The 26,603-nt window shown below is 36.1% G+C and overlaps 1 protein-coding gene across 1 annotated transcript in view; it reads right to left on the bottom strand.

The window, feature by feature from the left end:
- Positions 1-26,603, bottom strand: part of Iqcm (IQ motif containing M) — a 424,110-nt gene that overhangs the window by 149,123 nt on the left and 248,384 nt on the right. Inside the window, exons 10-12 of the mRNA XM_034522869.2 lie at positions 23,726-23,921; positions 14,938-15,082; positions 8,083-8,217 (exon numbers count right to left, since the gene is read on the bottom strand). Of these exons, the coding sequence (XP_034378760.1) occupies positions 8,083-8,217; positions 14,938-15,082; positions 23,726-23,921 (476 nt within the window). The remainder of the gene's footprint in view (positions 1-8,082; positions 8,218-14,937; positions 15,083-23,725; positions 23,922-26,603) is intronic.

The raw sequence follows: 26,603 nt of genomic DNA, 5'->3' as shown, positions 1-26,603 counted from the left end.
AGGAACACAAGAAGTACCAACACAGATCACACAGCGGGTTATCTACAACCTCAAGAAGACAAACAAAAATGATGTTAAAATAAACAGGGAGCAAAGCACAAACACACAGCTTCCAAAGTTTAAACAATGGGCAGAGACTGCCTGGACCGGTGAGTTGATTAGAGTTAATAAAAAACTTTAAAGACTATATTTCTCAAAGCAAGACTAAATGGACATTACTAATAATATGTTTGTGTGCGTGTGCATGCATGTGTGCTGATATTATGAAAAATGATGTATTGATAGAGGAGATACTGTATCAAGAAAACACCAGTGATATGAGAAAATAAAGTTCTCATTAAATGATATACATAATTTTAACAGATTCCTCTACAGAAGGTAAAGAAATGTCTCCTGAGAATATAAAAAGATGTTTGCTCTTAACTCATGACTGGGGAAAATGCAAATAAAGACATGATAAGATATTCATAGTACAAAATAGAAAAAAAAAAAAAAAAAAGGACAAAGCAACCCAAACAGCTGTTAAGCCAATGGCTAGGTAAACAAGATGTGGCACAGACACACACTGGAATATTGTTAGTTGTATAGAACAAAGTGCAGATACAAGCTAATGCATAAATGAACCTCAAACATGGTTAAAAAGCCAGGCCCAAGACTGCATATTGTTATTCTAAGGATATTTACTAATAGTTTTGCCCCAAATTAAACCTTAGTTCTTCTATATTATTTCACCATCAATATTTACTAGTCTGACATCATTTTTATAGTTTTATTTGGTTGTTTTTAATCTCATATATTACATTCTAACTGTGCTTTACTCGCTCTACTCCTTCCAATCCTTCCCCAAACATCTGCTCTACTCCTGAGTCCACTCCTGCATCCACTCCTGGATCCGCTCCTCTTTCTTTCCCTTCAGAAAAGAAGAGGCCTCCCAGGAATATCAACTGAACAAGGCAGGCATAAAACTTTACAATAAGACTAGGCACAGACCCTCATATCAGAGCTGGACAAGGCAACCCAGTAGGAGGAAAAGGGTCCCAAAAGGAGGCAACAGAATCAGAGACAAGCCCTACTCTCACTGTTAGGAGTCCCACAAGAACACCAACCTGCACAATCATAACATATATTCAGAAGGCCAAGCTCAGATCCATACAGACTCCCCCATTGTCATTCAGTTTCTGTGAGCACCTGAGCCCTGATTAAAGAAAAAAAAATGAATTCTAAGTTTCTAAGTATAGCAACATCAGTGCACAAAGGAGGAAGAAAATTGGATAAATTTCCCTGAGGAACAGAGGAAGAGACATTCATTTAAAAGTAAAATACATTGTTATTTTAAAATATTTAAAAATAAAATTTCTTTGTTATTGTCACAGTAAGAATAAGGAAGGACAAAAAGTTAAAAATACGTAGAGATGCAAAGACTTTCAGGAATCTGACCCACTTGATACCACATGCTAGAAGTTAGTCAGGTGAATTGACTACATATGAATTACATTAATGCTTTCCATGTAGCTTGCTTGCATCTCTCAAGCTACCACCCAGAGTTCATATGAATACAAATGACTGACAATCTAAATGAATACAATCAGGTTCTCCTGAAAATGATGTGAGTGACAAAACAATCATTATTTCTCCAAGATTTTGTTTTTGTTCCATTGCTAACTTCACTTTCAGTAACTATCATGGGCATCAAAGGAATCTTTAATGGGACAGGGCACTATAACTAAACATAAAATAAAAACATCATGGCAGTTTTCTAGAGCTTGTCCACCTTATAAGAATAATTTCCAGACAAGCATGAATACCTGACTTGGGGTCACATAAAAAGTGAGATGTGTACCCATAACACCAGCACTGAAGGAACAAAAGAAGGACAGAAAATTCCTTATCAACCAATCTAACCAAAAGACAATAAACTTCAAGTTTAATGAGAAAAGATAGCTCTAGTGCAGGCATGTTTTTGTGCATTGTGTAAAGATTATCCTTGTGTTATTCAAATTCTGTAAAGATTATTTTTGTGTTATGCTAATTTCTCTGCCCTCAGATCTAGTTTCAATTCACACAGGGCATTGTAATACTTATGTCAAGAGTCTCTTGTCTCAAGTTTGAGTAGACAATGCTTATCACTTATTCTTAGCCTTGTCAATAAAAGCTGATCAGCCAGTGGCTGGGCAGAAGAAAGATTGGACAGGATTTTGGCCAGCCAGGGAAGGGAGAGAAAAAAAAGGGTAAACCAGAGTCAGCCACAAGGAGGGCCAGAGAAAACATCATAGGAAAATACATTTGAATCCCAGAGGGCCAGACCAATAATAAAATGCAAATATCTCAGGGATTTTAGCTGGGAGGTAGCAAGATTAGTTAGGAAGATTAGAATAGATTAATGACTGCCCAGGAATTGTGTAGTAAAGGTTGATTAAATAAATATTGGTCCCTCTGTGTTAATATTGGTATTGGGGAACTCACTAGAATAAAAAGAAAGCCCCTGTATTAATTTACTCCTTACATTTATATTAATATTACTGTTACACTCCAGAGAATAGAAAGTCATAAAGCAGTGTACTTCTCTGGCCTCTGATACATCTCCATAAACACATACATAGATACCCTGAAACACACATAAATAGAAAAAGAAAGTTCTCTAACCTTAGGAATTGAAAAAAAAAAAACAGTTTTTTATACTTTTTTAGAATATTCTAATTAATAAGAATTATTAATTAGACTCTGTTTAATGAAAGCACGTCCTATTGCATAATTCACTGAAGTTAGTCTGTAAAAAGTAAATGCAAAGATGTTCACATTGTTGGTAGTTGTTGGAGTGGAAAGGGCACCATTTTGTTTTAACCCAGGACCTCACATATGCTATGCAAATACCTTACCACAGAGCAATGTCTGATACCCCAGTGTCTTTTTTAACTGATGCAATCTCTTTTCATATCACTGCCTTTGAAATACCTTCACAAAGCAAGATGAAATCACTATCACTCAGTCTTATCAATGAATTCAGAAGGTTTTTTATACCTTGTCCTCCTCTGTCAAATGACTGAAAACTCTTATGCTGTCAAGAGACATAAAATCTATAGAAGCAAATTGTCTAAATTCTCTGTGAAATGAGTCAATACAGTTAAATAAGGTTAAAGATTTAAACATCTTTAAAGCAAAAAAATAAAAATAACTACTTAAGTTACTTAAACTACAGTAGCAACAACAACAACAACAACAAAAATACCAGCTAACAATTACTGAAAACGTATAGTCAAATGTCAAACATTTCACATGAATAATTTCATTTAAGCCTTACAAAAACACAATGGCCTGAATATTCTGACTTTTATAAAAGTAGAACAAAATAAGAAGGATATAAAGAGCTTCTGAAACACAAATAGTTACCAAACAGAATTGTCAAGCCAGGAAGTAAACTCTAATAATTCAATGGCTACACCCAAAAATAACCACCAAATAAAACCACACTGTGAAGCTATTAAGTTGGAAATCTTATGCTTTGAATACTAACACTTGTTCAGTTCTAAAATACCTGTTTTGCTGTGTTTAATTTTTTAAATTAAATTATTTTAAATTAAAACAACCTAAATATACAACAGTAAATACATTTTAGAATACTCATATGTGAATAAATGTATACCCTGGAAAAAAGAAGTATTATAAAGCAAAATAACAGATGTATACATAATATGCAGAAAAAATAGATTTTTATTAAAATGTTATATGCACAGTGAATGCTAGAAATATTTTACATGTTAATAATTGCAATTTATTGGAAGCTTTATATATTATGATACTTTCCACACTTTTTATATTCAGTATTTTGTCATGTTTAAAAGACTCAAACAGCTAGTCATAAACAATGAAATTTAAAATAATTCAGATGCCTCTGACAACAGGTGAGCAAATAGTTGTAAAAGCTGAAAAAGTAATTCTAAGTATAAAATAGCAGTGGGCAAAGGACAAAGGTAAAGAAAATTGGGTAAATTTTCCTGAAGAACAAAGGAAGACACATTTAGAATTAAAATCAATATTCAGTATTGACATTCAGAAATCATCCAACTTTTGTGACCACTTTTTCAAAAAGTACAACCTAAAATATTGTTTCTCCTGGACTGAATTATGGATCCATCACCAATAAACATGTCAGAAAGCCATAACACTCGAATGTACAAAGAAATGCTAACATACAAAAACAAAAGCTGCAATTTTTACGAAAGTGATAACATATCAGAAAAATAAATTAAGAAAATTGTAGGGGTGGTTCTGATGCTAAGGTCCTATTCCCCAATTGGTTCTTGATCTGTCAGTAAAGAAAGCCATAGGCCAATTGCTGGGTTCAAAATACAAGCAGAACTTCCAGGTCCCTGAAGGAAAAGAAGACAGATGGAATGGAGGAGGAGGGAGTTTGCCATGCTTTGGAGAATGAAGAACCAGGCAGCCATGTGAGGTCTCGGGAGGAGCAGTGGGCTGTGGCCATTCCTATAGGAAGGTGGTCAGAGATGTTTAGCAGGGACTAGATTCAAATGATCAACTAAAGTTATGGCAAGTGGGAGGTATGGAGCTAAGAGTAATGATAAGGGCATGTTTTCCAGGTGGGAGATAGTAGCACCCCGCAATTGTGCCAAGAAGGCAAGTTGAAAATAAATGTGTGTATGATTTTTATCTGTGGATTCAAGGGAAACTGTGCGGGAGCTGGTAGTGTGGCCCATTTCTGGAGCATAGGTGGGGTAGCATAAACTACATGCAACGGAAAATCATTCTACTTATAATGATATCAGAAAAATAAATTATTTGAGGATAGATTGAACCAAAAAAGTAAAATATTTTTACATTGAGAACAATAAGATATTAATGAAATAAATGATGAGTACAAATAAACAGAAAGTCATGCTGCATTCAGGGATTGGAAGAATTACTATAAATACGTTCACACTGCCCGAATTACATTCACATTTAATGCAATCTTTTCAAACTGTTATAGTATAGGTCATAGAGTTACAGACCACCAGGAATATAAAGACAAGTTAGAGTCCTTTTTTGTTAGCAGATGACCAAGAACAGGATAGCATCTTAGAAAGACTCGGGCACCAAAGCTCATGGGCAGAGCATTTTTAAAGCCCAAAGACCACCCAGATCACAATTACATTATTCTTTGATGAGGATCAGAGTAACCTTGCAATATATGTTTTAGTAGAACATAACTATTTCAGATAAAACAAAACAACTATATTTGATTTATATCTTCATCAGTTATTTTAGCTTATGTTTAGCTTATATAAACATTTTTTGGTTAGTACATGTAAACCATGGTCATTATCAAACACAATACCAAATGTGTTGCCAAGATGAATGTAGGTATTAGGGAGCAATAGAAGGCTGAGAAGTACAAAATCAGCCACAAAAATGGAGTCAACAAAAGATGTTATTTTACTCACTTCAAAACTTAAAATAGCATTTTAGAAAAACACACACCTAAAATTTGTATAGGGTTACAAAAGATGTCAAATGGACAAACAATATTAAGAAAGAAAAACAGGACTCGAGACATTGTGCTTCCTGATTTTAAATTAGTATAGTCTATAGATTTCAAAAAAGTGCAAGACAGCCATAAAACATATTATAAGCTCATGAAACAGAACAGATAGTCCATAAACAAACCTATGCATTTGTAGGTAACTGAGCTTTAACAACAATGCGAAGAACACAATGAGAAAAGGGGAGCATCTTCAAGTGAGTCTGGGGAACCTGGACATCTATAGATAAAATAGTCAAGGTGTTGTATATGTAAAATATCCATTAGAAATGGATTACACGTAAGTGTAATTCTCAGACCATGAAATTCCTTGGCGAAAACATGAAGACAAAGCAGGCTTGCGTATGATTGGCTGGGATGTTTTGAACATTCTCCCAAAGCGAACAACAAAAACACAAAATAGTGAGACTACATCAAATTAACACACTGACACATGGGATAAACAAGAACCAGCAGGCTGAAATGACAGCCAGCAGAGGGAGAGAATACTGTTAATTTGTATCTGTGATATGGGTTAATTCACAAAACCTCATGAAAAATCTTAAGCCCACAAAAACTTCAATTAAAAGTGGTCAAAGACCAGAACAGACATTTAATTTTTTTATAATAACCAACAATAAGAAAAAATATTCTCAACATCATTAATGATCAGAGAAATGCAAATCAAAAGCACACTGAGATGCCACTACACACATGCTATAATATACAATATATAGTGTATAAACACCATACACCAACAAGACGAGAAATAAGTGGTGCAGATATGGGAAGTCGAGAGTATTTGAACACTGTTAGTAGACATGTAGATTGCTACAGCCATTATAGAAAACAATGAGGAACTGCTAAAAAAAAAAATTACAACAGAACTATTATGATTCTGAACAAGGTAATTAATTCATCATGGCAAAGAGATACCTCAGGGCCTCTCTTCCTCATTCATTTCGAAAGCATCAATTTCCTCATTCTATGCTCATTGTAGAAATGTTCTAATAGCCAAAACATGGCATCATCTTGAGTGTCCATCAGCAGAGGACTGAATAAAGAAATGCAGGCTACATAATCAAGGAGATCAGTCTTATTGTTTTAATGAAGTTGTATCACTTTGAAAACATGTGTGAAATTGGTGGACATTGTAGTAAATGAAGTGATTAAGATGTTGAAAGAAAAATCTTACATAATCCCATTTATTTGCTGAATCTGAAAATGTTGGCAGTAGTAAATCAGTACAATGTTATAAGGCACATATACTTATATAATGAATAAGAAACCCAAAATACAGCAGCATAATTTAAAAATAAGTTTAATGAGAGGAAGAAAAATTAATAATTCTGTATGGCTTACAAAACTTTTTAAGTGAGTAGAATTCTTCACTGTCTTCTTCCAGGTGTATACAGATGTATGCATAAGGGAACTATATACAATATATATACCAATATGCTGGCTAGAGGTTTTGGCCATTAATATGGCATATCACACCATATCATACTCCTCAAATATTTTTGTTCATTAGACTTCAATAAGCATAGGGAAGAAAAAGACTGAAAAATTGTCATTAGTCATTAAGATTTCTTATACCTGTACAATATTCCCGCTTACTGGTTTGAGAAGAGAAAAATGTTGTTTGATATATATTATTAAAATATCAGACAATTTTATCATTTTATCTGTTTACTGTTTGGAACAAAATGATTTTCCTTTTCTGGAATTGCTGGAGATTTTACTCATGACCTTGTGTGCGCTAGGCAATTCTGTACACCAAGCAAGAAATTATTTTCCAATTGTAACAATGCTTTAGATTACTATATTTATGATTTAAACCTGAATTTGCTTATCACTATCAAATTTAACTACCCAGGAGAAAGATTTTTAAGAACAATTTTTAAAATTTTGTGGGTTAAACATATTATGTGTAATTTTATTATAAATGAAATACTCCCTTACGGCTTTGCTGTTGAAGGCTTTAGATCTAACACTGATGTTGCTATTCTAGGAGGTTCTGGAAATTTCTAGAAATACATCACTGAAGCACAGCTTTGTGCACTGCATCATGTTATGGAACTCTATCCTGGTTCCTCCCTTCCCCACTCCCTCTTCATTATGTGTTTGAATCCTCTGAAGCCAAGAGTCAAAAATTCCTTTGAAATTGCTTTTCTCAAGTATCTGTTGTATCAATTGAAAAAGTAATTTGCATACTTAGCTGGATGTAATTTATTGTTATATCAAGATACATATTTTAAAGTAAAAGCTGAAATCCTTATTCTGCTCTCCAAATAAAATACAATTTAATTTCTTTTAACCTGCCTTTTCTAGTATGGATTAAGATTAGATAGATACAAACAAATTTGAGGAAAAGGACTTCAAAGTGTAGTAGGTGTTAAGGGACATGGGAGAATGGGCTCAACATAAGTTTTGCATGCATGAAGATGTCCCTATCTAATAACATGTAATGCACTGTGAATATACATGACTAAACAATAAGAGAGGAAGAGGAGTCAAAGCCAGGAGAGAAGGAAAGTGAGACAAGGAATGACGACAGTGGCACTCACTTCTGTGGAACAGGTCCCAGAACTCATCGATCTGGGTCTGCGTGGGGAAATGGCCACAGTCATTGAAGTACTTCATCAGCTCACTTCTTTCTAATCCTTGCCAGTCTTCTCTCTTGGCAAACATGGTTTCATAGACTAAAAATCAAAAGGTAGAATTATATAGTTTCTTTTACAAATAGTGTGTTGTGCACAAGTCACCTACAAAATTCTGTACTGCAGTTAACTGTCAACCAGGTTTACCCTTCATACCTGTGGATGAGCCTTTGGCATTCTAGAAGTCAGTGTTAGTCTTCTGGCTAAGGGGCGGAAGGCAGGACCTCTCTTCCCCACCCATTTCCACAGCATAAATTTCCTCAGAATAACATTCAGTCAGGGTCCTCATGAAGAGCACAGGACAGAGATGGAACCTCTATCTGCTTCATGACAAATGATCACAGACCGTACACATATCACCATACAAACTACATCATTAGCTGTAATGTGGGATATTTTATTTTTATTAAGATATGTTCATTGTACACATTATTGGGGCTCAGTGTTATACTCCAAGGCATATAAATAGCACTTACAGATCTAATTCTACCCCTTTGTATCTCTTCTCAACGAATTGTTGCTATTTAATTTTTATGTCAATGTGTACAACACTCATATTGAAGAGCATGTGGCTTATATCACTTAATACAGTATCTACTCATCTACTCATACTGCTGAAAATAAAAGTATTGACCTTTTCTTTATGGCTGACACTGCAGTCAGGATAAATGACATGTTTTCTTTATTCATGCATCTGCTGCTAGGCACTTGGGCCAATTCCATGTCATACCTTATGACTAATGTGACAATGGACATAAGGACAGACAGTAGGCATCTCTTTGGAGTGCTGCTTTGGCTTCGTCAGATGCCCACTCAGTGGCTTAGCTATATCATGTGAGATTTTTGTCTTTTTCTTTCTTTCTTTTTTAAAAAACAATGATTCTATGATACTGGCTCCTGATCCTAGGGCACCATGCACACAAGGCAAGAGCTCCACCACTACTGTGTTTATCACCACCACAGGTCTTTTATTCTTATTTTGCATCAGGGGTTCGCTAAGTTGCCTAGGCTGGCCTGGAACTTATAAACCCCTTGCTCTAACCATTATAGGTCTGTAAGCCAGATTGTCCCACTTTTAATTTTTATTTTATTTGTTTATCTTTTGGATCTCCATAATGTCTGTCCCCTTTTGTCCACACTGTCACAAGCAACAACAGGAATCCCAGGTTCCTGATTCCTGACGTCTCAGGTTAGAAGTCATTTCTCCTATAAACTTCTCACTTCTTTAGCTTCCAGTCCACACCCTAGCCACTGGGGTTTCCATTACAGTTTGGATTTTTGAATTGGAAATAGAGTTAGGAGCAATATCTACATTTTGCTCACTGACTTCACAGCAAGAGAAGGGGGAAAAAAAGAAATAAAAAGAAACTCCTACCTGAATATGAATGGCTATGCCAGATCTTCAAAGCCATCAGGAACACATACAAATTAATATTTGATATAGGTATGTGTTTTTCTCTCTTTTCAAATCTACAAACTAAAGCTGCTGGATTCTGAGCCTAGTCACATCCAATTATAGAATGGAATTCGAGGCTTTCTTTCTGTTTCTGGGCATTTTGACTCAGAAGTGCCAGCATCTGCATTTCATTGCCTCAAAGCTTCTCCTAGCATGGGGTTTCAATCTGTTGACTTCTGGGCAATAATCCAAAACTATCCAAGTCTCTGGGGACTTAAGACCCCTGCAAAGTGGCCCTCAACCCCTGCTGAAGTAGTGGCAGCGGGAATGGGGGGTGGGGGTTGATTATGAAAATCTAGTTTTTGAGAAACTTGGCTTCATTATTTTCATGAGTTCCCATGACAGTGTATTTTTTTTTTAAACTTCCATCCTGTCCCTACTGCATTTTCCATGCCATTAAGAGTACTTTATGGGATTTACTTTCAAATGAGTTAGCTCTGCTGAAATCGTTTTCTCAGAAATTGTTTCTCTAAAGGCCTAATTTTAAGACACAGAGAATATCCTTTTGTTATTTACATAAATACATTTTTATAAAAATTCATGTACTTTTATTAATTTCTTTGCTCATCCTTAGATGTCTTTCATATCTTTATACCATACTTCTGTGACTACATCTGTGACTACACAGTGCATAATGTACAACACAAACTTTCTGCAGCTCGCTAGCAAAATTAATGAACTAAGCTAGTTAGCCAGCTTCAGTAAACACATAACTGAAAGTTATGAAAATTATTAGTTTGAAATTATTGAAGTATATTTTTAAAAGGTACACAGGTATTTGCCAAATATAAGAAAATAGCAATAATTGTATAGAAAAAGAAGAGAATTCTATAAGAAACATCGCAAAAATACCTTGCGAATTATGTGAACTCTAGGAATAATGTAAGTGAAGGTTATTCATAAGTCTTTAAATTAACCCTTTAACTATTCAGATTCTATGTTGAGCAGAGCACCATCTGTCTACTCAAATGCCTTTATTCTGTCTTTGTCTCATGCCAGCCTAATCACAGTGATATGTATCCATAAACTACACCATTGTTCTCTGTCTGTAATCTTCTAGTGCCTTCTCAACTTGATTAGGAATCTAACCAAGAAACACATGTAAGTTATCCATAGACTTTTAAGACTTTTACTCAGTAGTCTTATCAGCTAGATACCATCAGAATTCCGTCTGGAAAAACAGATACACATGGGCTGTGCATGTGTACATCTGTATATGTTTCCAAACTAAAAATAAAATAGAAAACAAATCATCATCATCATCAAAAATTTGAAATTTATAATTACAAGTCAAGAGTAAAAATCATGGAGGCAGGGATAAAACTAAAATAAAGAAGTTACTATAAAGCAAAAGAAAGCATCGTGACAGAATTTAGAGTACGATGATAATACCAGGTTTAAAAAAAAATGGGAACATTTAGAAAATGCATGTGGTTGGGAATTCTGTGGCTAAATACTAAAATAGACTCTTTCATGGTGCCTCTTAGGAATGACCAAAGAAGTACTGTAGAAGAGTCCTGTGGTCTGAATTAGTGGTGGAAACAACACACAAGGGCTTCTCATGAATCAACATGTCTTGACCTACATCAGAGCACACCTGCTGTTGAGTAAGGGTCATTCTTGTTAAAGAACAAGCATGCTGGAGAGAGGAAGTATAACAATGTGGATGCATTGTAACTATTTTAGATGCCAACTTAAATATTCTCAGCTTGGTGTGTGTGTGTGTGTGTGTGTGTGAGAGAGAGAGAGAGAGAGAGAGAGAGAGAGAGAGAGAGAGAGAGAGAGAAAGAGAGAGAGAGAGACAGAGACAGAGACAGAGAGAGGAAAGAGAGAGAGAAGAAAAAGGAGATGGAAACAGAAAGGAAGAGGGAGATGGAAACAGAGAGGGAGATGGAGGGGGGAGGATGGGCGAGGGGGAGAGGGAGAGGGAGTGAAGAGGGGGAAGGAGAGGGAGGGAGAGGAGGAGGGAGAGGGGGAGGGAGAGAGAGGGAGGGGGAGGGGGAGGGGAAGAGGGAGGGGAGGGAGGGGCAGAGGGAGGGGGAGGGAAGAGGGAGAGGGGGAGGGGGAGGGGGAGGGGGCAGGGGGAGGGGGAGGGGAGGGGGAGGGGGAGGGGGAGGGGAGGGGGAGGGGGAGGGGGAGAGGGAGAGGGAGGATATTCCTGGACTGACAGATATCTTTATACCATACTTCTATGACTACATCTGTGACTACACAGTGCATAATGTACAACACAAACTTTCTGCAGCTCGCTAGCAAAATTAATGAACTAAGCTAGTTAGCCAGCTTCAGTAAACACATAACTGAAAGTTATGAAAATTATTGTGCCTCAGTTGTTAGGACCCCAAAGAACCAACAAAATTCAAAGTCTTTAGGGAGCTTTTCAGTCTCCCTAAAGAAGATAACATCCTTCAATATGTTGTCAGAAAGCTCTTAAACAAAGAAGGTAAAAAGTCCAGGATCAAAACAGTCAAGACTCAGTGTCTTCTTCCTCCATGTGCCCTGCAACAGAAACACTGATGTACTCCTCTGAAGAAGCAATATACAAAAAAAAAAAAAAAAAAAAAAAAAAAAGAGGATATTGCAAAATATGCTAAATTTTGGCCAAGAGAATGAAGGAAGCCAAAGAAAACTGCCAGGAACAGATTGTCAAGTAGGCTGCCCTCACTGACTACTTCTACTTCTAAGTCTGAGTCTAGTAAAAAAATAAGTCTGGAAGTATAGCCAATAATCCACCACTGAAAAATGCAATAAAATAAATAAAATAAAATGGGTGGGAGGAAAGCTAGTTGGTGCAATAACTACAAGTCTTATCACACATTTTGATAAATATTAGAAAATCTGTATTTCAAAGCATAACAGAATATAAAACTGCTACTCATAGAAGACTATTAAGATATTATTATATCTTACTGATTTTGTACTAGTGGGTGGAGCACTCATGACTAATAATCTTGAAACTCCAAGTACACCTGGGTGGAACTCCTATTCCCCTTCTTCCCTCAAGCTAGTAAACTAAGTCCCAGCAGCTTCCAAAATGAAAACAGGTCCTCACTGCCTCCGCCTCTGTCTTAGCTTTCCATCTGTCTGACTTTCTGATCTACTATCTGTTTGGGAGAAGCCTTGAGAATTCTACAAATGCCTTATCTAACTTTCTGAAAATCAGTCTGTAGGACCCTGAACTGGGTCCTCAAGATCTCTGTATAACGGACCTCTTAATTGTTTCTCTGTGTCTCTATTTGGCTTCTTCTTTCTTTAATGTCTAACAACAGAAGTGGAACAAGTATGATTCATTTTGAAAATATATTTTTGTGTATAAACTTAATGAAAATTGTCTTTTGAACAAATGTTTTTTGCCATTCCAATACACTAGGCACATGTTAAATAGTGAATGTTCACTGAAAGACATAAGCCCCATCTTCACGGTTCTTTTATGAATGTAGAGTTCCAAATATAAAATAAACGTCATAATTAGCTGAAACTACCACATTGATCCCCATAAAACCATAAGTGATCCCGATTAAGTATAATTTACTTGCATCGTTCATTTTAATTCTTAAAAATTGGTCTAGTAATACATACCACCTAAATAATACTCAACTGATTAAATATAAATAAAAAACAATGATAAAAATGTGTATCCTTATTTTTATGAGCAGACTCTTTTAACAAATTGAAGTAATGTGTGCCTTATTCTGCTCAGGGTGCTTTAACATTTACCTAGTATTACAATTTAATATTCATTTCACGAGTGGCCAACCCCTCCCCCAATAGGCAGAGAGTCACCCATTGTAACTCTTAAGGCCTCCAGTCCTTCCACAGCCACTTCAAAGTTCCTGACTTACAGCTCAGGCTAAACCATTCATTTAAAATCTCTTGGGAATACAAATTTTAAAAAAGTGTCTCAGGCTGGATATGTTACTTGGTACAGTGTTTGCCTACCATGCATGAAACTCTGGGTTCTCCAACACAGCGTAAAAACAGGAATGATGATATGTAGCAGGATATTTTCTGGCTACATTTGCAATAAAGCTCAGTAAGTGGGAAGGAGCTAATGTGGGAGGAGCGAAGAGTGGGAAGAAGAAGGAAGAGTAGTAGAGAGAGGAGGCGACTGGCAACCATGGGGGAAGACGAATTGATTGAGAGCAGTCCTAGGTAACAATATATATCTAAAGGTTACGTAACAACTCTAATTATGTGGGCATCTTGTTAATTGAGCATTTCCAAATACACAAATACTCTGAATGATCTTTAAGCACTAAGAGTCTTCTTTCTACCGGGAATTGTGAGCATGGCGGGTATTGTCTAGGGCTTAGCAGAGAACCATGAGGGTGATAGGGTTGGCCCAAAATCTATGCTTTGGGTCATGGTCTCTATGGAGCTGATCTGCAGAACCAACTGTTCAGGTAACTTCTTGTGGGGTGTTCTTGACCTTTGGCCGCTTCTAGTCAGGAATATGGTGGGCGGCCCAGATAGCTAACAGAGCCAGACCAAGCAGCGGTATTTCTAAATATTACCTGCTACAGTGATACAAACCAGTAATACCAGCAATTGGGAGGTAGAGGGGAGAGGAGCTGGAGTTCCTTGTCATTCTTAGCTACATCTACAGTTCAAAGTCAACCTAGGCAAATGAGAGCCCTGTCTCAATATATACATTGGTAGATAGACAATAGGTAAGTAGTAGGTAGGTACATAGGTAGGTAGGTAGGTAGGTAGGTAGGTAGGTAAGTAGATGATGGATTAGATGATGATGGATAGATAGATAGATAGATAGATAGATAGATAGATAGATAGACAGATGATAGATGATAGATATGAAGATGATAGATGATAGGTGATAGATAATAGATGATGATAGCTAGATAGATAGATAGATGATAGATAGATAGATAGATAGATAGATGATAGATAGATGATAGATAGATAGATAGATAGATGGATAGATAGCAGTCTCTAAGTAACAATGTTGATCTGTTTCTCTTCAGGAAACCAATAGATTATTTTTCCTTATTTTCTGATCTGGAGCAACTCATATTTATATACTCTATGTAATTTGATTCTTTATCTGTGCTTCCAACACTTTCCCTTTAAATTTCCTTTTACAGTTTGTGTAGCCAAATGAGGATTCTGATGTTTATAAACAGAGACCTAATAAATTAATCTAAGTACATAGCATGCCTCTTTAAAATGCAAATGGAAATATAAAAACACAGTTTCCCACCCATTTCTAGTAGTAGATATAAAGATCTTTTCATTAAGTAAAATTGGTTCTAACCTAGCACCAAACAAGAAGTGTCTGCAATACTTACACTTTTTTCTGTCCATCCATTCTTCTAACTCTGCAAAGTATATAATCTGTCTTGTCCTCCAAAGACCAAGTCGATGTCTAACACGGTGGATTAAGCTCTGGTACATTTTTATAACTGCTTTCAAATTTGGTCCATGATACAAAGCCTATGAAAAGTAAACACACATGTTCTTCATGTATTTCTGTTATTTATACCCATCTGGGCATCTAGAGTAAACAACTTAGGTAAAAGCTATTCTTGAATGTCTTCTATACAAAAATGTGCAGTGCATTGTCCCCAGAGCACCTACAGCCACTTCCATCACCATACCTTCTGTGCTGGGTAGTTTCTTTGTTATTTTGACACACGCTAGATTCATTTAAGAAGAGGAAACCCCATGGTTTTCCCAATGGTTGGGAAAATGCAACCATTACATTGCCTGTAGGGCACTGGGGAATTTTCTTAATTAACTATTTATGCACGACAGCCCAGCCTATGAGAAGTGCAAGCACCCATGGTCAAGTAATCCTAAGTGGTATGAAAAAGCAACCTGAACAAGCCATGGAGGAGAAGGCTACATGCATTACTCCAGGCCTTCTGCTTCGGTTCCTGATGAGTCTCTTTCCTGGTTTCCTTCAGTGATAGAGTGGAGTCGTGCTATGTAAACAAATAATACCTCCTTCACAAGTTGTTTTTGGTCCTGGTATTTTATCACAGCAAAGGAAAGCAAACTAGGACACCTTTCCTGTTGTATCAGACTGTACGCTAGTGAACTGTGAGCCAAAGCAAACCCTTCTGCTTCACATTGTTTTTTGTCAAGTATTTGCTAATATTGATAAAAGTAACAAATACAGAATATGTGAGAAAATACTGATTAAATTTTCTAACAGTATAATACAAAAGTTAATATAAATTATTGATAAAAAATATTTCAAATTTTATTTACATGGTGAGCAAATCTACACTATCTTTCTGGATGCTTCAGTCTGTCTTTTGTTTGATTCTGTCTTGTCATTAGCACAAAGATACTTAGTGAGAAGTGGTTCCTCTAACTATTAGCAAAAGCAGACCCTTCCCTGTTTATTACCCATTTATTCTTTTCAGCTCTGCAATCTGGTCCTGTTCGCTTGTTTACCATTCTCTGTGCAGCTTGGGAGTTTTTCAGAGAACTTTGAAGGTTGGTATGTTTTCTTAAGCCTAGTATCTATCTATCTTAGTGAATGCTTTTGTGTTGCTTTTATTCAGTTCTTAGAAAATGGAGTGCTAGCCCCTGTGAAAAAATATCTACCCTGTCTGCCGATCTAACCCTGTCTAAACACTGACGTGTGGCAGTATCTAAGAGAGTCTTTATTCTAAAGCCTCATAAAGTAAGGAAAAAAAACATACTTAAATGACTAAATCAATGAAATAAAATTTAAAATAACAAGGTGAAATAAAATAAAATATTCTAAGTAGCCACCTTAAGTTTATATGCATAAGCATACACTTAAATATGCAAGTAACAAAGGCAGGAAACACCAGTTGTGACTTTGATACCAATTTTTCCAGCCAGTAAAAAATTCACTGACACTCTTAGCCATACAAGGATGTAGAAGACACTGTCCTCCTCCATTTGGTATCTACCTCATAATTGCTTATTAGGTTATTGTCCTAGTAGAACACAATTCTTTGAGAATAGGAATATTAGATGTTCATTAAATTGTCTACAAGGCCCAGAACTTTCTTATGACTTATTTGGAGCCTAATGCATGTTTTTTTGAATACTTAAATAGAAGTGTATAATTGCACATTGGGATCAGGGGAATTTTTTTCCTAAACATTCTAAAGTCTCTTAGCCAAGAGTGCTGTTTCTGCATACTACTCACTCCCATAAATTTTAGAATTATTATTTTTGATGGTAATTAGAGTCATGGGAAGAGACATCATAGTTCCAGGAAACTATGTATAGTACAGAAAGAATCCTATAAAAGAAAGGTTGAGATGGATCCAAGTTAAAGGCAAATTTATCTATTCCATAAATATTAAAGCAGTAGCCGGAGCTTCTCCTTTGCCATTCTCTGCTCCTGACACATTATTCAAAACACCCCATGCTCTAATCTAAAAACTCTTGTGATTGATCTATGTAATGTCACAAATTACATACTTGTTATAAGGCTTGATTCATAACATGGTTTTCAACATGACTTTTAAGATCTCTCTTAAAATGCCTCTTATCTTTAGCTTCCTCCAGTTCCACTTCCCTCACAAGACTCCACCTGCCCTGTAAGTATTCCATCTCATTCAAGGCCATTGGCATTATCGTTTCTTGTCCCTCTATGACTCCATCTGACAAAATACAACAAAATACATCCACAACTATCTGACAAAATAGAACTTTCTACACCTCAGTATATTGGCACTGACCAACCCTACACCAGACAAAGCAATTTTGGTTAACTGACTGGCCTTGTTAACTAAGTATTCATAATTAAATATTCATAGAGTACCTGAGATTTTTAAAAGTCATCTGTACTTTTAACTGTATTGTTTCATGAGTTGTACTACATGAAATCATATACCAAGAAATTAAACCCAGTATCTACTGATTATTATATTTAAAAATATACATTGTTAGATTGATCTGATTCTCTTTCAAGTAAAAATATTAAACAAAATAGGTTATATTGTCAAGTAAATGTTCTACAGAGAACTAGGGACCAACAATTTATATAATAAACCTATTCTATATGAAGTCAGCATGAAAGCCCTGAATAGGCTAAGCAGACTTTGTTGTTTCTATAGATTTGACACATGATAATGAGAGGCAATTAATAGTCTGTAAAATTTTTAAAGGATTTTATAAACTTCAAAATATTAATGACCTTTGACCCATGTATTGTCCATTGCTATAGTAACTTTAAAACTTGGATTTTCAAAAGATTTTAAACACTTTCTTTTTTTAATTTTATTTTATTTAATATTTTATTTACATTTAAGATGCCATCCCCTTTCCCCATTTCCCCTCCCTAGAAAACTCCTGTCCCATGCCCCCCTTTCCTTTTTGTTTTTATACAATTTTTTTAAAATGTTAATCAAAGGATTTATAAGTTTAGTAATGCTCAATCAGAAGCATAACCCAATACCCAACCTAGATATAAAAACCATCTTTGACTGGTGGAGACCTGTGAACATCTGCCTCCATGCCCCCTCTCTCTTTCTCTCTCTCATCACCTAGCTTCTCCTCTCCTTCATCTTCTCTCCTTACTCCATCTCTTCCTCTCAATATTCCTTCCCACTTAGCTCCTCCTACATATCACTCTTCCTGTTAAAGTAAAACTTTTCTCTCAAAATACAATTAGAGCATACTTATTCTTAATTGTACCAGTGAGGTACAAGATAGTCCTAATACCCAGTCCAACGTTTTGTTGACTAACCAGAACCTCTGTCATCTCGTCTAACTAAAACACTTATTTTTGATCCTGGCTTTTTTTTTTTTTTTTTTTTTTTTTTTTGGCTTTAGAATGAATGTCAGCTGAAAACCATCTACTCAGATCTTTTTCTCTCAAAGTAAAGAGCCAGGATTGTCTATGAGACTATAGGTCTTCAACCCCATCAGAAATCCAGAATGACTGATTAAACACTTTCTTAACCTAACCCTAAATTTTTGACCAATATCATCTAAGGACTGAAATTATTTAAGTTATAAATAAAATATTGATATTAAATAAGATTTTAGAGATATTACATTAAGAAATATTATTCTGTTTGTGTATAGTTGCAATTTTTAGGGTTGTTATACTGAAATCAGAAACTAACAAAACAAGTTTTTTTTTTTTTTTTTAAGAAAAGAACTTTTTGACATCAGGATGGGTATGGCCCTCATGCCTCACTGGAGAATGACAGGAGGACCAGAGCCATTACAAGGTCCCCTTTAATTGCTGGAGGTCAGGCCTCTATCCCTGCCTTCGAAAATTAGAATCACCACTGCCGTTCTATACTTGGAGAAGGGAGGAGATGTCAGGGGCAGCCCCACTTATACACTGAAGGCCTAAAATCAGCCATAAGCCTAAAATCAGCAATAGGCCTGACATGCATGCCTGCTAACACACAGTTTTGGGTCTCTGTGAAAAAACACTGAAACAGATGGCTATAAGCTATTGTAAACAGGCAGCTTCTGTGGAAATTTACCAGCTTGAGTAGTCATAGACCTTGTAAATAGGCAGCCATGATGGATAGGATAGTACCAACTTAGTTAAGGACAAGTGAATCATAGGCAGAGTCATAGTGACCTGTTCCCTGAACCTTCGCCTGGTCAATACCCTGTTCTGAAAAATATCTGTATTCCCCCTGAACATCTATGCTCCTGTGTCATCCCCTTCCCCACATCCTGCCTTTTTGTGTTTATAACCCCTGTGTGAAAAAGTAAAAATTACAATTTGATTTTTAAAAAAGAAGAAACAAACAAACAAACAACAACAAAAGATTACTTTCTGTCACTCATTTCAAGAAATATTTGTGAATTTTCCTGAGGAATTCCTGTTACTGCTATCATTAAATTGATGCTGGTTATAGAAGCCTCAGTAATCATAATGTCCTTCCTTGTCACTTCTCTGAATTTTTACTTGTCTGTGAGTATACAATGCAACCCAGCAAACTTTACAAATAGGCTGACACACAGCAGGTGCTTAATCACTGATCAATAAAATAACAATATCCTTCTCACTCTGATTTCTACATTAGTAATCAATAAGATGCTGTGTGTCTGAAGCCTTATTTGTGACAGTTTTTAGGTTGGGTCCACAGTAGGGTGATTGTAAAAATGACCTTGTCTTTAGTTGCAGTTTAGGAACTCTAATGCAGCCATAATATCCACATAGATCATTAACTCTCTGTTGGAGTGGGGAAATTATATGTCTTGGGTACCAAGAATGACTCCTGAATTACAAAGTCAAATCCCTCCCAATGACTGTGCTAAGGTGACTTGTCAATGGCTTCAAGTCTCCTTCATTTAGGTATTGTCTCTGTTAGATACTTGTAATTTATTTCTTGTGGTGTAGTGCTTTTGTTGTTGTTTGAATAAAATCTACTTCAGTTTCAAAAAAACAACCTTCAACCATTAATTTTATTTTCTTTTAATTAGATATTCTTATTTTTATTAAAAAGTATCCTGTATTTTTTCTGCTCCTTCATGCTCCTTGAGATTTGATATAGCCTAGCTTATGATGTGATCAGTTTTTACAATTTATTATAAGTATTACAAACATATATTAGACTTTTGTTTTGATAGTATCATTACATGTTCACTTTTATTTCCTTCATCTATTGCTTTTTGGAAAGTGAGTGATTGACTCTTACTATGGTCATAAATCTGTTATACATTCATATTTTATAAATAATTTTTGATTTATAAACAATAAAAAACTCTGTAATTCACCAAATAAAAAATAAATAAATAAATAAATAAATAAATAATTTTTTAAAAGAACTTTTAGAATGATAGAATTTATGCTAGTTGAAATCTCCATTATCTTCTGATTTATGACTGGTAAGATAATTGAATACTGCTTCATTATTTCCAAATATGTCCAAAATGAGAGGATTTCAAAAGCAGTAGTGAAAACCAAATAATCATTGTAGTAAACAGTGTCCACAGCCGAGTTGGAAGTCTTCCAGTAGAGGAATAGCCATGGTGTTGGCAATTATTCAGTGATTTGCTCCACAGCTTCTAGAGAAGAATCTCCTCAAGATTCCCCAGTAGCAACCTTTCATGTAGGCATGGTCTTAGAAGCATCATTTATTGTGCTATAAGCCTGTGCCTCTAGCATTTTGTCAATAGGCAAACAACTTTAGCCATATCAACAAAGCAGCCATTTAATTCATAAAATGCCATACCAGTGACAGAACAAGTATAACAATAAATCAATGATCATAATAGAATTTATAACCAAATAAAAGTCTACAGTCATCCTTTTATTGTCTCGGATCCCCTAAGGTACTTCCCACTGTTTTCTTCTCATCTTCTACTGACTCAGAGAAAGTCAATGGTCTCCACTGCAGTATCTCCTTTTTAAGCACCATCTTAGTCATGGTGTGGCTAAACTTTCTGGATTCACTTTTGTTCCAGATGTTATGAATGACTACTGTTCTTTCTGACAGCAGGAAATAATACAATTAAATTATATAATATATAAAAACTGAGCACAAAGAACATTAAAGCTCTGCATCATTAGAAAACCATGACAAACTTCTAAAATAATGTTTTATTGATTCAATTTATTTATTTTATAGTTACCCTTTGAGTAAAGAGAAAGACCATAGGTTAAACATTGCTTTCTATGTTTTAAAGCAGTAGCAAACAAGACATGGGTTATAATCTAACCCAAATAAAAAATTTAAACACATAAAGAGATCATGAACAAGAAAAATAGCAGATAGTAAGTCATGTGGTTAAAATGCTAAATGTATATTATATGTCAAAATAGTATATGCTGATATAAATGCAAAGATGAATCTACAAACTCTCAATTAAATCATAAAAGTTGTGCTTCCTGTATTATTTGTCTCTTTGCTGTGATCAAATAACTGACAAAAGCAAACTATGGAATGAAGGGATTATTATTGTTTTTCTTGTTGTTACTCCACAATGGATGTAGGGGTACAGCAGTAGCTCAGGGAGGAGACTGGTCACATTCTGTCTGCAGTCATGAGCAGAGAGAGATGACTGCTAGAGCTCTGCTGGGTTCTCCTTTTTATTCAGTCTAGGACTCAGTTCACAACATGATACAGCCTACATTCAGGGTGTCCTTTTCCCACCTCGTGACCAGAAATTTGTTTCTGTGGTAAATTTACATCTTGTCAATTTGACAATATTACTCATTACATACCCAGTGGCACTTGTGTACATAATGTAGAAAATCATGATTCAGAGAACTGGATAAAAGAATGCAGGAGTCAGCTCTGCACCAGGGATTGGGAGAGTTGGCTACCTGAATGACTTGGAGTTTATGAGAATAGGAGGAGAAGAAAGAGGTGGAAGAGAAGAAAGAGGAGGAAGAAGAAGAAAAAGAAGAGGAGGAGGAGGAGGAAAGAGATAACGTTTTCCTTTGTAATATTTTAAAAGTCAAAGCCACAAAATAACAGTGAACAGTTAAATTTTGGAGTTTATTAATTCCTAAAGAGTATGCAAAGAAGTACCATGTGATAATCTTTACAGAATCCAGAGAAAGATAAGAGGTCATATGTCCATGTCAGGAAGTTCACACTTCATGTCCTATCAATGTAAGGCAGCATAATACTATGAGAAGAAGGGAAATGTGTCAAGTATAAAATATGGCATATACTACAGAGGACTGAATGAAAATAAGCCCATAACCAAGGAAACTCACTAGAAATCTACTGTAATCCTTCATGTGAGATCAGATGAAAATAAAATCTGAGGGAAACGGCAGAGAAAAAGAGAATATAGGAAAATATGTGAAACTCACAGCAACTGGGTATGGCAACAAAAATGTCAGAAATGCAAGACAATTCTAGGCTGTGACTGCACAATGGATGTCATATGTATGCAGTGTAGAAGCAAAGGTACCTGGAAAAGTAAGGAAATGGGTTCATTTTGGGCCACGTGAAGTATGACCTAACTATGGAAACTTCAAGTAAGCAATGCAATACCTGGGTCTGAACTACAGAGAAACGTCTATGATGTAGCTTTGATTGGATTGAGAAATGGTCTTGCTGGAAGAGTAGTTCAAGTAGGCAATAGGCTATGTAGAATAAGCATTCTTGGGTGTCAGACTGTCCAGCTATCAGCTGTTTGACTCAACTTTGAGAAGGTGATTTGACTTAGTAAAGCTTGGATTTCTTCACATTTTAGATAGTGGCTACCTAACAAAACTAGTGATGGATAAAGAGTTTACATTTAACAGGACATTAGATTTAACATCAGAATGATAAAAGCCATGGATTCACTTTCACTTATAAACAAGCAAATAGCTGTGTTCTTACAAATAGGTACTCCAGGACCTAACAAAAATATACTTCTAATGGGCTACTCTAAAAACTGTATGCTTCTCCTTCATTTACCAAGCTTTAGTCCTCAAAGTGAGGGCATTCCTTATCTCCTCATAGTTTTATGAAGGGACCCAGAACCCAGGACCCATCTAGTTGAGCTTCTCTTATATCCGGACAGCCAAAAGGGATACTTGTGTTTTATTATGAAACTCAGTGTTGCTGTCTCTAAAACTTGCTAAGGTAGTTGTGGGAGGAAAGGGTTATACACAGTTATTTTCAAAGGAAATGTTTAATGCACTGCAAAAGTACACAGGAGCTTGGGAAGCAGAAAGCTCCTAATTATTCTAGCTAGAGAGTAAATAGCAAAAACAAAACGGACAGTATGCTCTAGTCCCAGAACTACTGAACTTTGGGTAAGCATAGTATTTTGCTCAGTGCCCAAATTCTCAGAAGGCAAAACAAATTACTCATTTGATTTTTCTCAATCAAAAATTATAGATTTTTGTAGAGATAAATAGAGCATTTATAAATAAATTACACACCTATTTCCAGGCAAACTATTCAAATTCTATAATTAAATCTACATAAGAAGCCAGACAGTGGTGGTGCATGCCTTTAATCTCAGCACTCAGGAGGCAGAGGCAGGAAGATCTCTGTGTTCAAGGCCAGCCTTGTCTACAGAGTAAGCTCCAGGACAGTCAGAACAACACAAAAAAACCCTGGCTTAAAACAACAACAACAACAAACCCAAACAAACAAAAAAAAAACCATAAATCTACACAGAAAAATTTAAAGACATTCTTATCTGTAAGGTAGTCCTTACCTTGCTCTTTATCCGTTGAAGTCTTTTGCGTTCAAGCCACCCCCTGATAAATGCTTGGACAGTGACAACCAGTTTAACAATTCTTTTAGTAAATATGGGTTTCTTTCTTCCCTGGAACAGTTGGTAAATTTCTATGTGTGGTCCAATTCTTTTAACTTTGCTGTCTATTTTATCAGACTTTACAATAGTCTTTAACCTGAAAATAAAATATAAAAACTTCTTAGAGATAACTAGAAAAATAAATATACTATGTGTATATATGTGTACCTTCTTAAATTCTTTTGATGATGAAGGTACACATACACATACAGAAACACACACACACACACACACACACACACACACTTTAGTACTGAGGATTGAAGGTATGGCTGCATAGCAACTTACCATTGAGCTATATTCCCAGCTTTCTTGTTTTTTGTTTTGTTTTGTTTTGTTTTGTTTTGTTTCATTTTGTTTTGTGGGGTTTTGGGGTTTTTTTGTTTTTGTTTGGTTGGGGTTTTTTGGGTTTTTTTTTTAAGACATGATCTTACTAGGTTGCTCAAACTGGTCTTGAACTCGCTGTTTCTCTTACAGATATTGAAGTCATGAACCTTGGGACTCAGATTCTAGAGAAGTTGGAATTACAGGCCTTTACTATTAGTTTAGCCTTCAATAACAAAGACACTGAAACAAAAAAAAAATGTACTAGGACTTGAATATAGAATTTAATATATAACCTCACTCAATTATGTTGATAAAGTTCTCAAAAAGGATAAAGATGCTAAAATCAATATATCATACATAACATTAAACTTTTAAAAGAAGGAAATCCAAAAGAAAGGGAATCTTTCAAACTGACTTACAACTATGCAAAACGGGCACAATAATCCAAATAATTTACATGCCCCAACAGTTATAAGTCACTCTATATAAGTCAGCCATATATCAACTTATATGCCAACCCAACATCAGCTAGAAATGACTTCTGACCCTAGACCTAAGAGGGGCAGCAGTGTGGCAAGCAGGGTCACTGGCAACAGGATAAGCACAGAGGGCTTACACTAGAAACCATGATGCTCCATCAATACTAACAACTGAACGCTCAGCAATGATTATAAGCATGAAAGAAGATGTGAGCTCTCTACAGTGAGCATGTATGTAGTGTGTATTATGAATATGGAGCCCGGGCAGCTTTGTAGCCCAATGGTTTTCTTCATAGATATAATTTGTGTTTAACATGGTGACTGATTTTTCAGTGTCTCTCAAGTTCTACTTCTCTTGCAAATTCTTAGCATATAGAAACTAAAAAACACTACTATTACAACTCTTGGGCACATATCTAAAGGAATCCACAGGGCAGCCCACCTACCACAGAACTTTCTTTTCCTGGACACAGAACAGGAAATTTCTTTTCTTCTTCTTTTTATTGGATATTTTATTTACATTTCAGATGTTATCCCCTTTCCCCATTTCCCCCTCACCCAGAATCCCACTATCCCATCCCCCCTCCTCCTGCTTCTATGAGGATGTGCCTCCACACGCCCAACCACCTCTTCCTCCCCATCTTCAAATTCCCCCACACTGGGGCATCCAGCCTTCACAGGACCAAGGACTTCCTCTCCCACCTATGCCCAACAAGGCCATTCTCCCCTACATACACAGCTGGAGCCATGGGTCCTTCTCTATGTGCTCCCAGGCTGGTGGTTTAGGCCCTGGGAACTCTAGTTGGTTGGTATTGTTGCTCTCCCCATGGGGCAGCAAACCCCTTCAGCTCCTTTAGTCTTCTCTCTAGCTCTTCCATTGGGAACCCCTTGATCAGTTTAATGTTTAGCTGTGAGCATCAGCCTCTGTATATACCAGGCTCTGGCAGACTTCTAAGGAGCCAGCTGTATCAAACTCTTGTCACCATGAACTTCCTAGCATCCACATCAGCTTCTGCCTTTGGTGACTGCACATGGGATGGATACCCAGGTGGAATGGTTTCTGGACATCCTCTCCTTCAGTTTCTGTCCCACACTTTGTCTCTATATTTGCTTCCATGAGTATTTTATTACTCCTTCTAAGAAGGGCCGAAGCACCCACACTTGGGTCTTCCTTCTTTATGAGTTTCATGAGTTGTATATTGGGTATTGCCAGCTTTTGTACTAATATCCACTTATCAGTGAGTGTATACCGTGTGTGTTCTTTTGTGATTGGGTTACCTCACTCAGGATGATATTTTCTAGCTCCATCCACTTGCCTAAAGAATTTCATGAATTCATTGTTTTTAATAGCTGAGCAACAGAGAATTTCAAAACCAATTTTCTTAATTCTAAGAGTAAATCTCTGACTCAAACTGACTTTGATTTTGTTTTATTTTCTTCAAACTGACATTGGTTTTGCTTTATTTTCTTCTAGCATATTTTTATTTCTGTGATAAGTGGATTCTTGAGCAAGTCTGCTTTTTTGCTTTACATATAGTTATTGTTTCTCTTTCCTTGGTTTTTGGGGAGTTGTAAGTCTGATATTGATATCTAACATAGCCATCAAAGCATGGTTGTCAGTAGAAAAGCAAGAAATCTCTAATCTGTCTTTTGTATTTTTTTTCTTATAGTTTGTACTGAAGACTGTTACCTGGTAATATATACTGTATTTTATGTCATATGAATTCTAGTACAACACTATTCTGGATTCTAAGAAAGATTTTAAGTCCAGGGACTCAGGAAATAGCTGCTGCTAGATAGAATCTCCTAGACATGACAGGGAAAATGCATTCATGGTTGCCAGACAAAACCAACATAGTGGTAACTAATTGGCCTGCCAGTGTGAACAGGGAAAATTCCTCAAGGCCCCACCCCTAGATAAAGAGCCAAAGATGGTCAATTACTGTTGAGATAGGAGAAAGCAGTGTCCTCCA

The sequence above is a fragment of the Arvicanthis niloticus genome, chromosome 18 (assembly GCF_011762505.2).
Source record: "Arvicanthis niloticus isolate mArvNil1 chromosome 18, mArvNil1.pat.X, whole genome shotgun sequence".
Taxonomy (NCBI): domain Eukaryota; kingdom Metazoa; phylum Chordata; class Mammalia; order Rodentia; family Muridae; genus Arvicanthis; species Arvicanthis niloticus.
The sequence above is the reverse complement of the archived record's forward strand: the minus strand, read 5'-3'. Positions and strand labels throughout refer to the sequence as shown.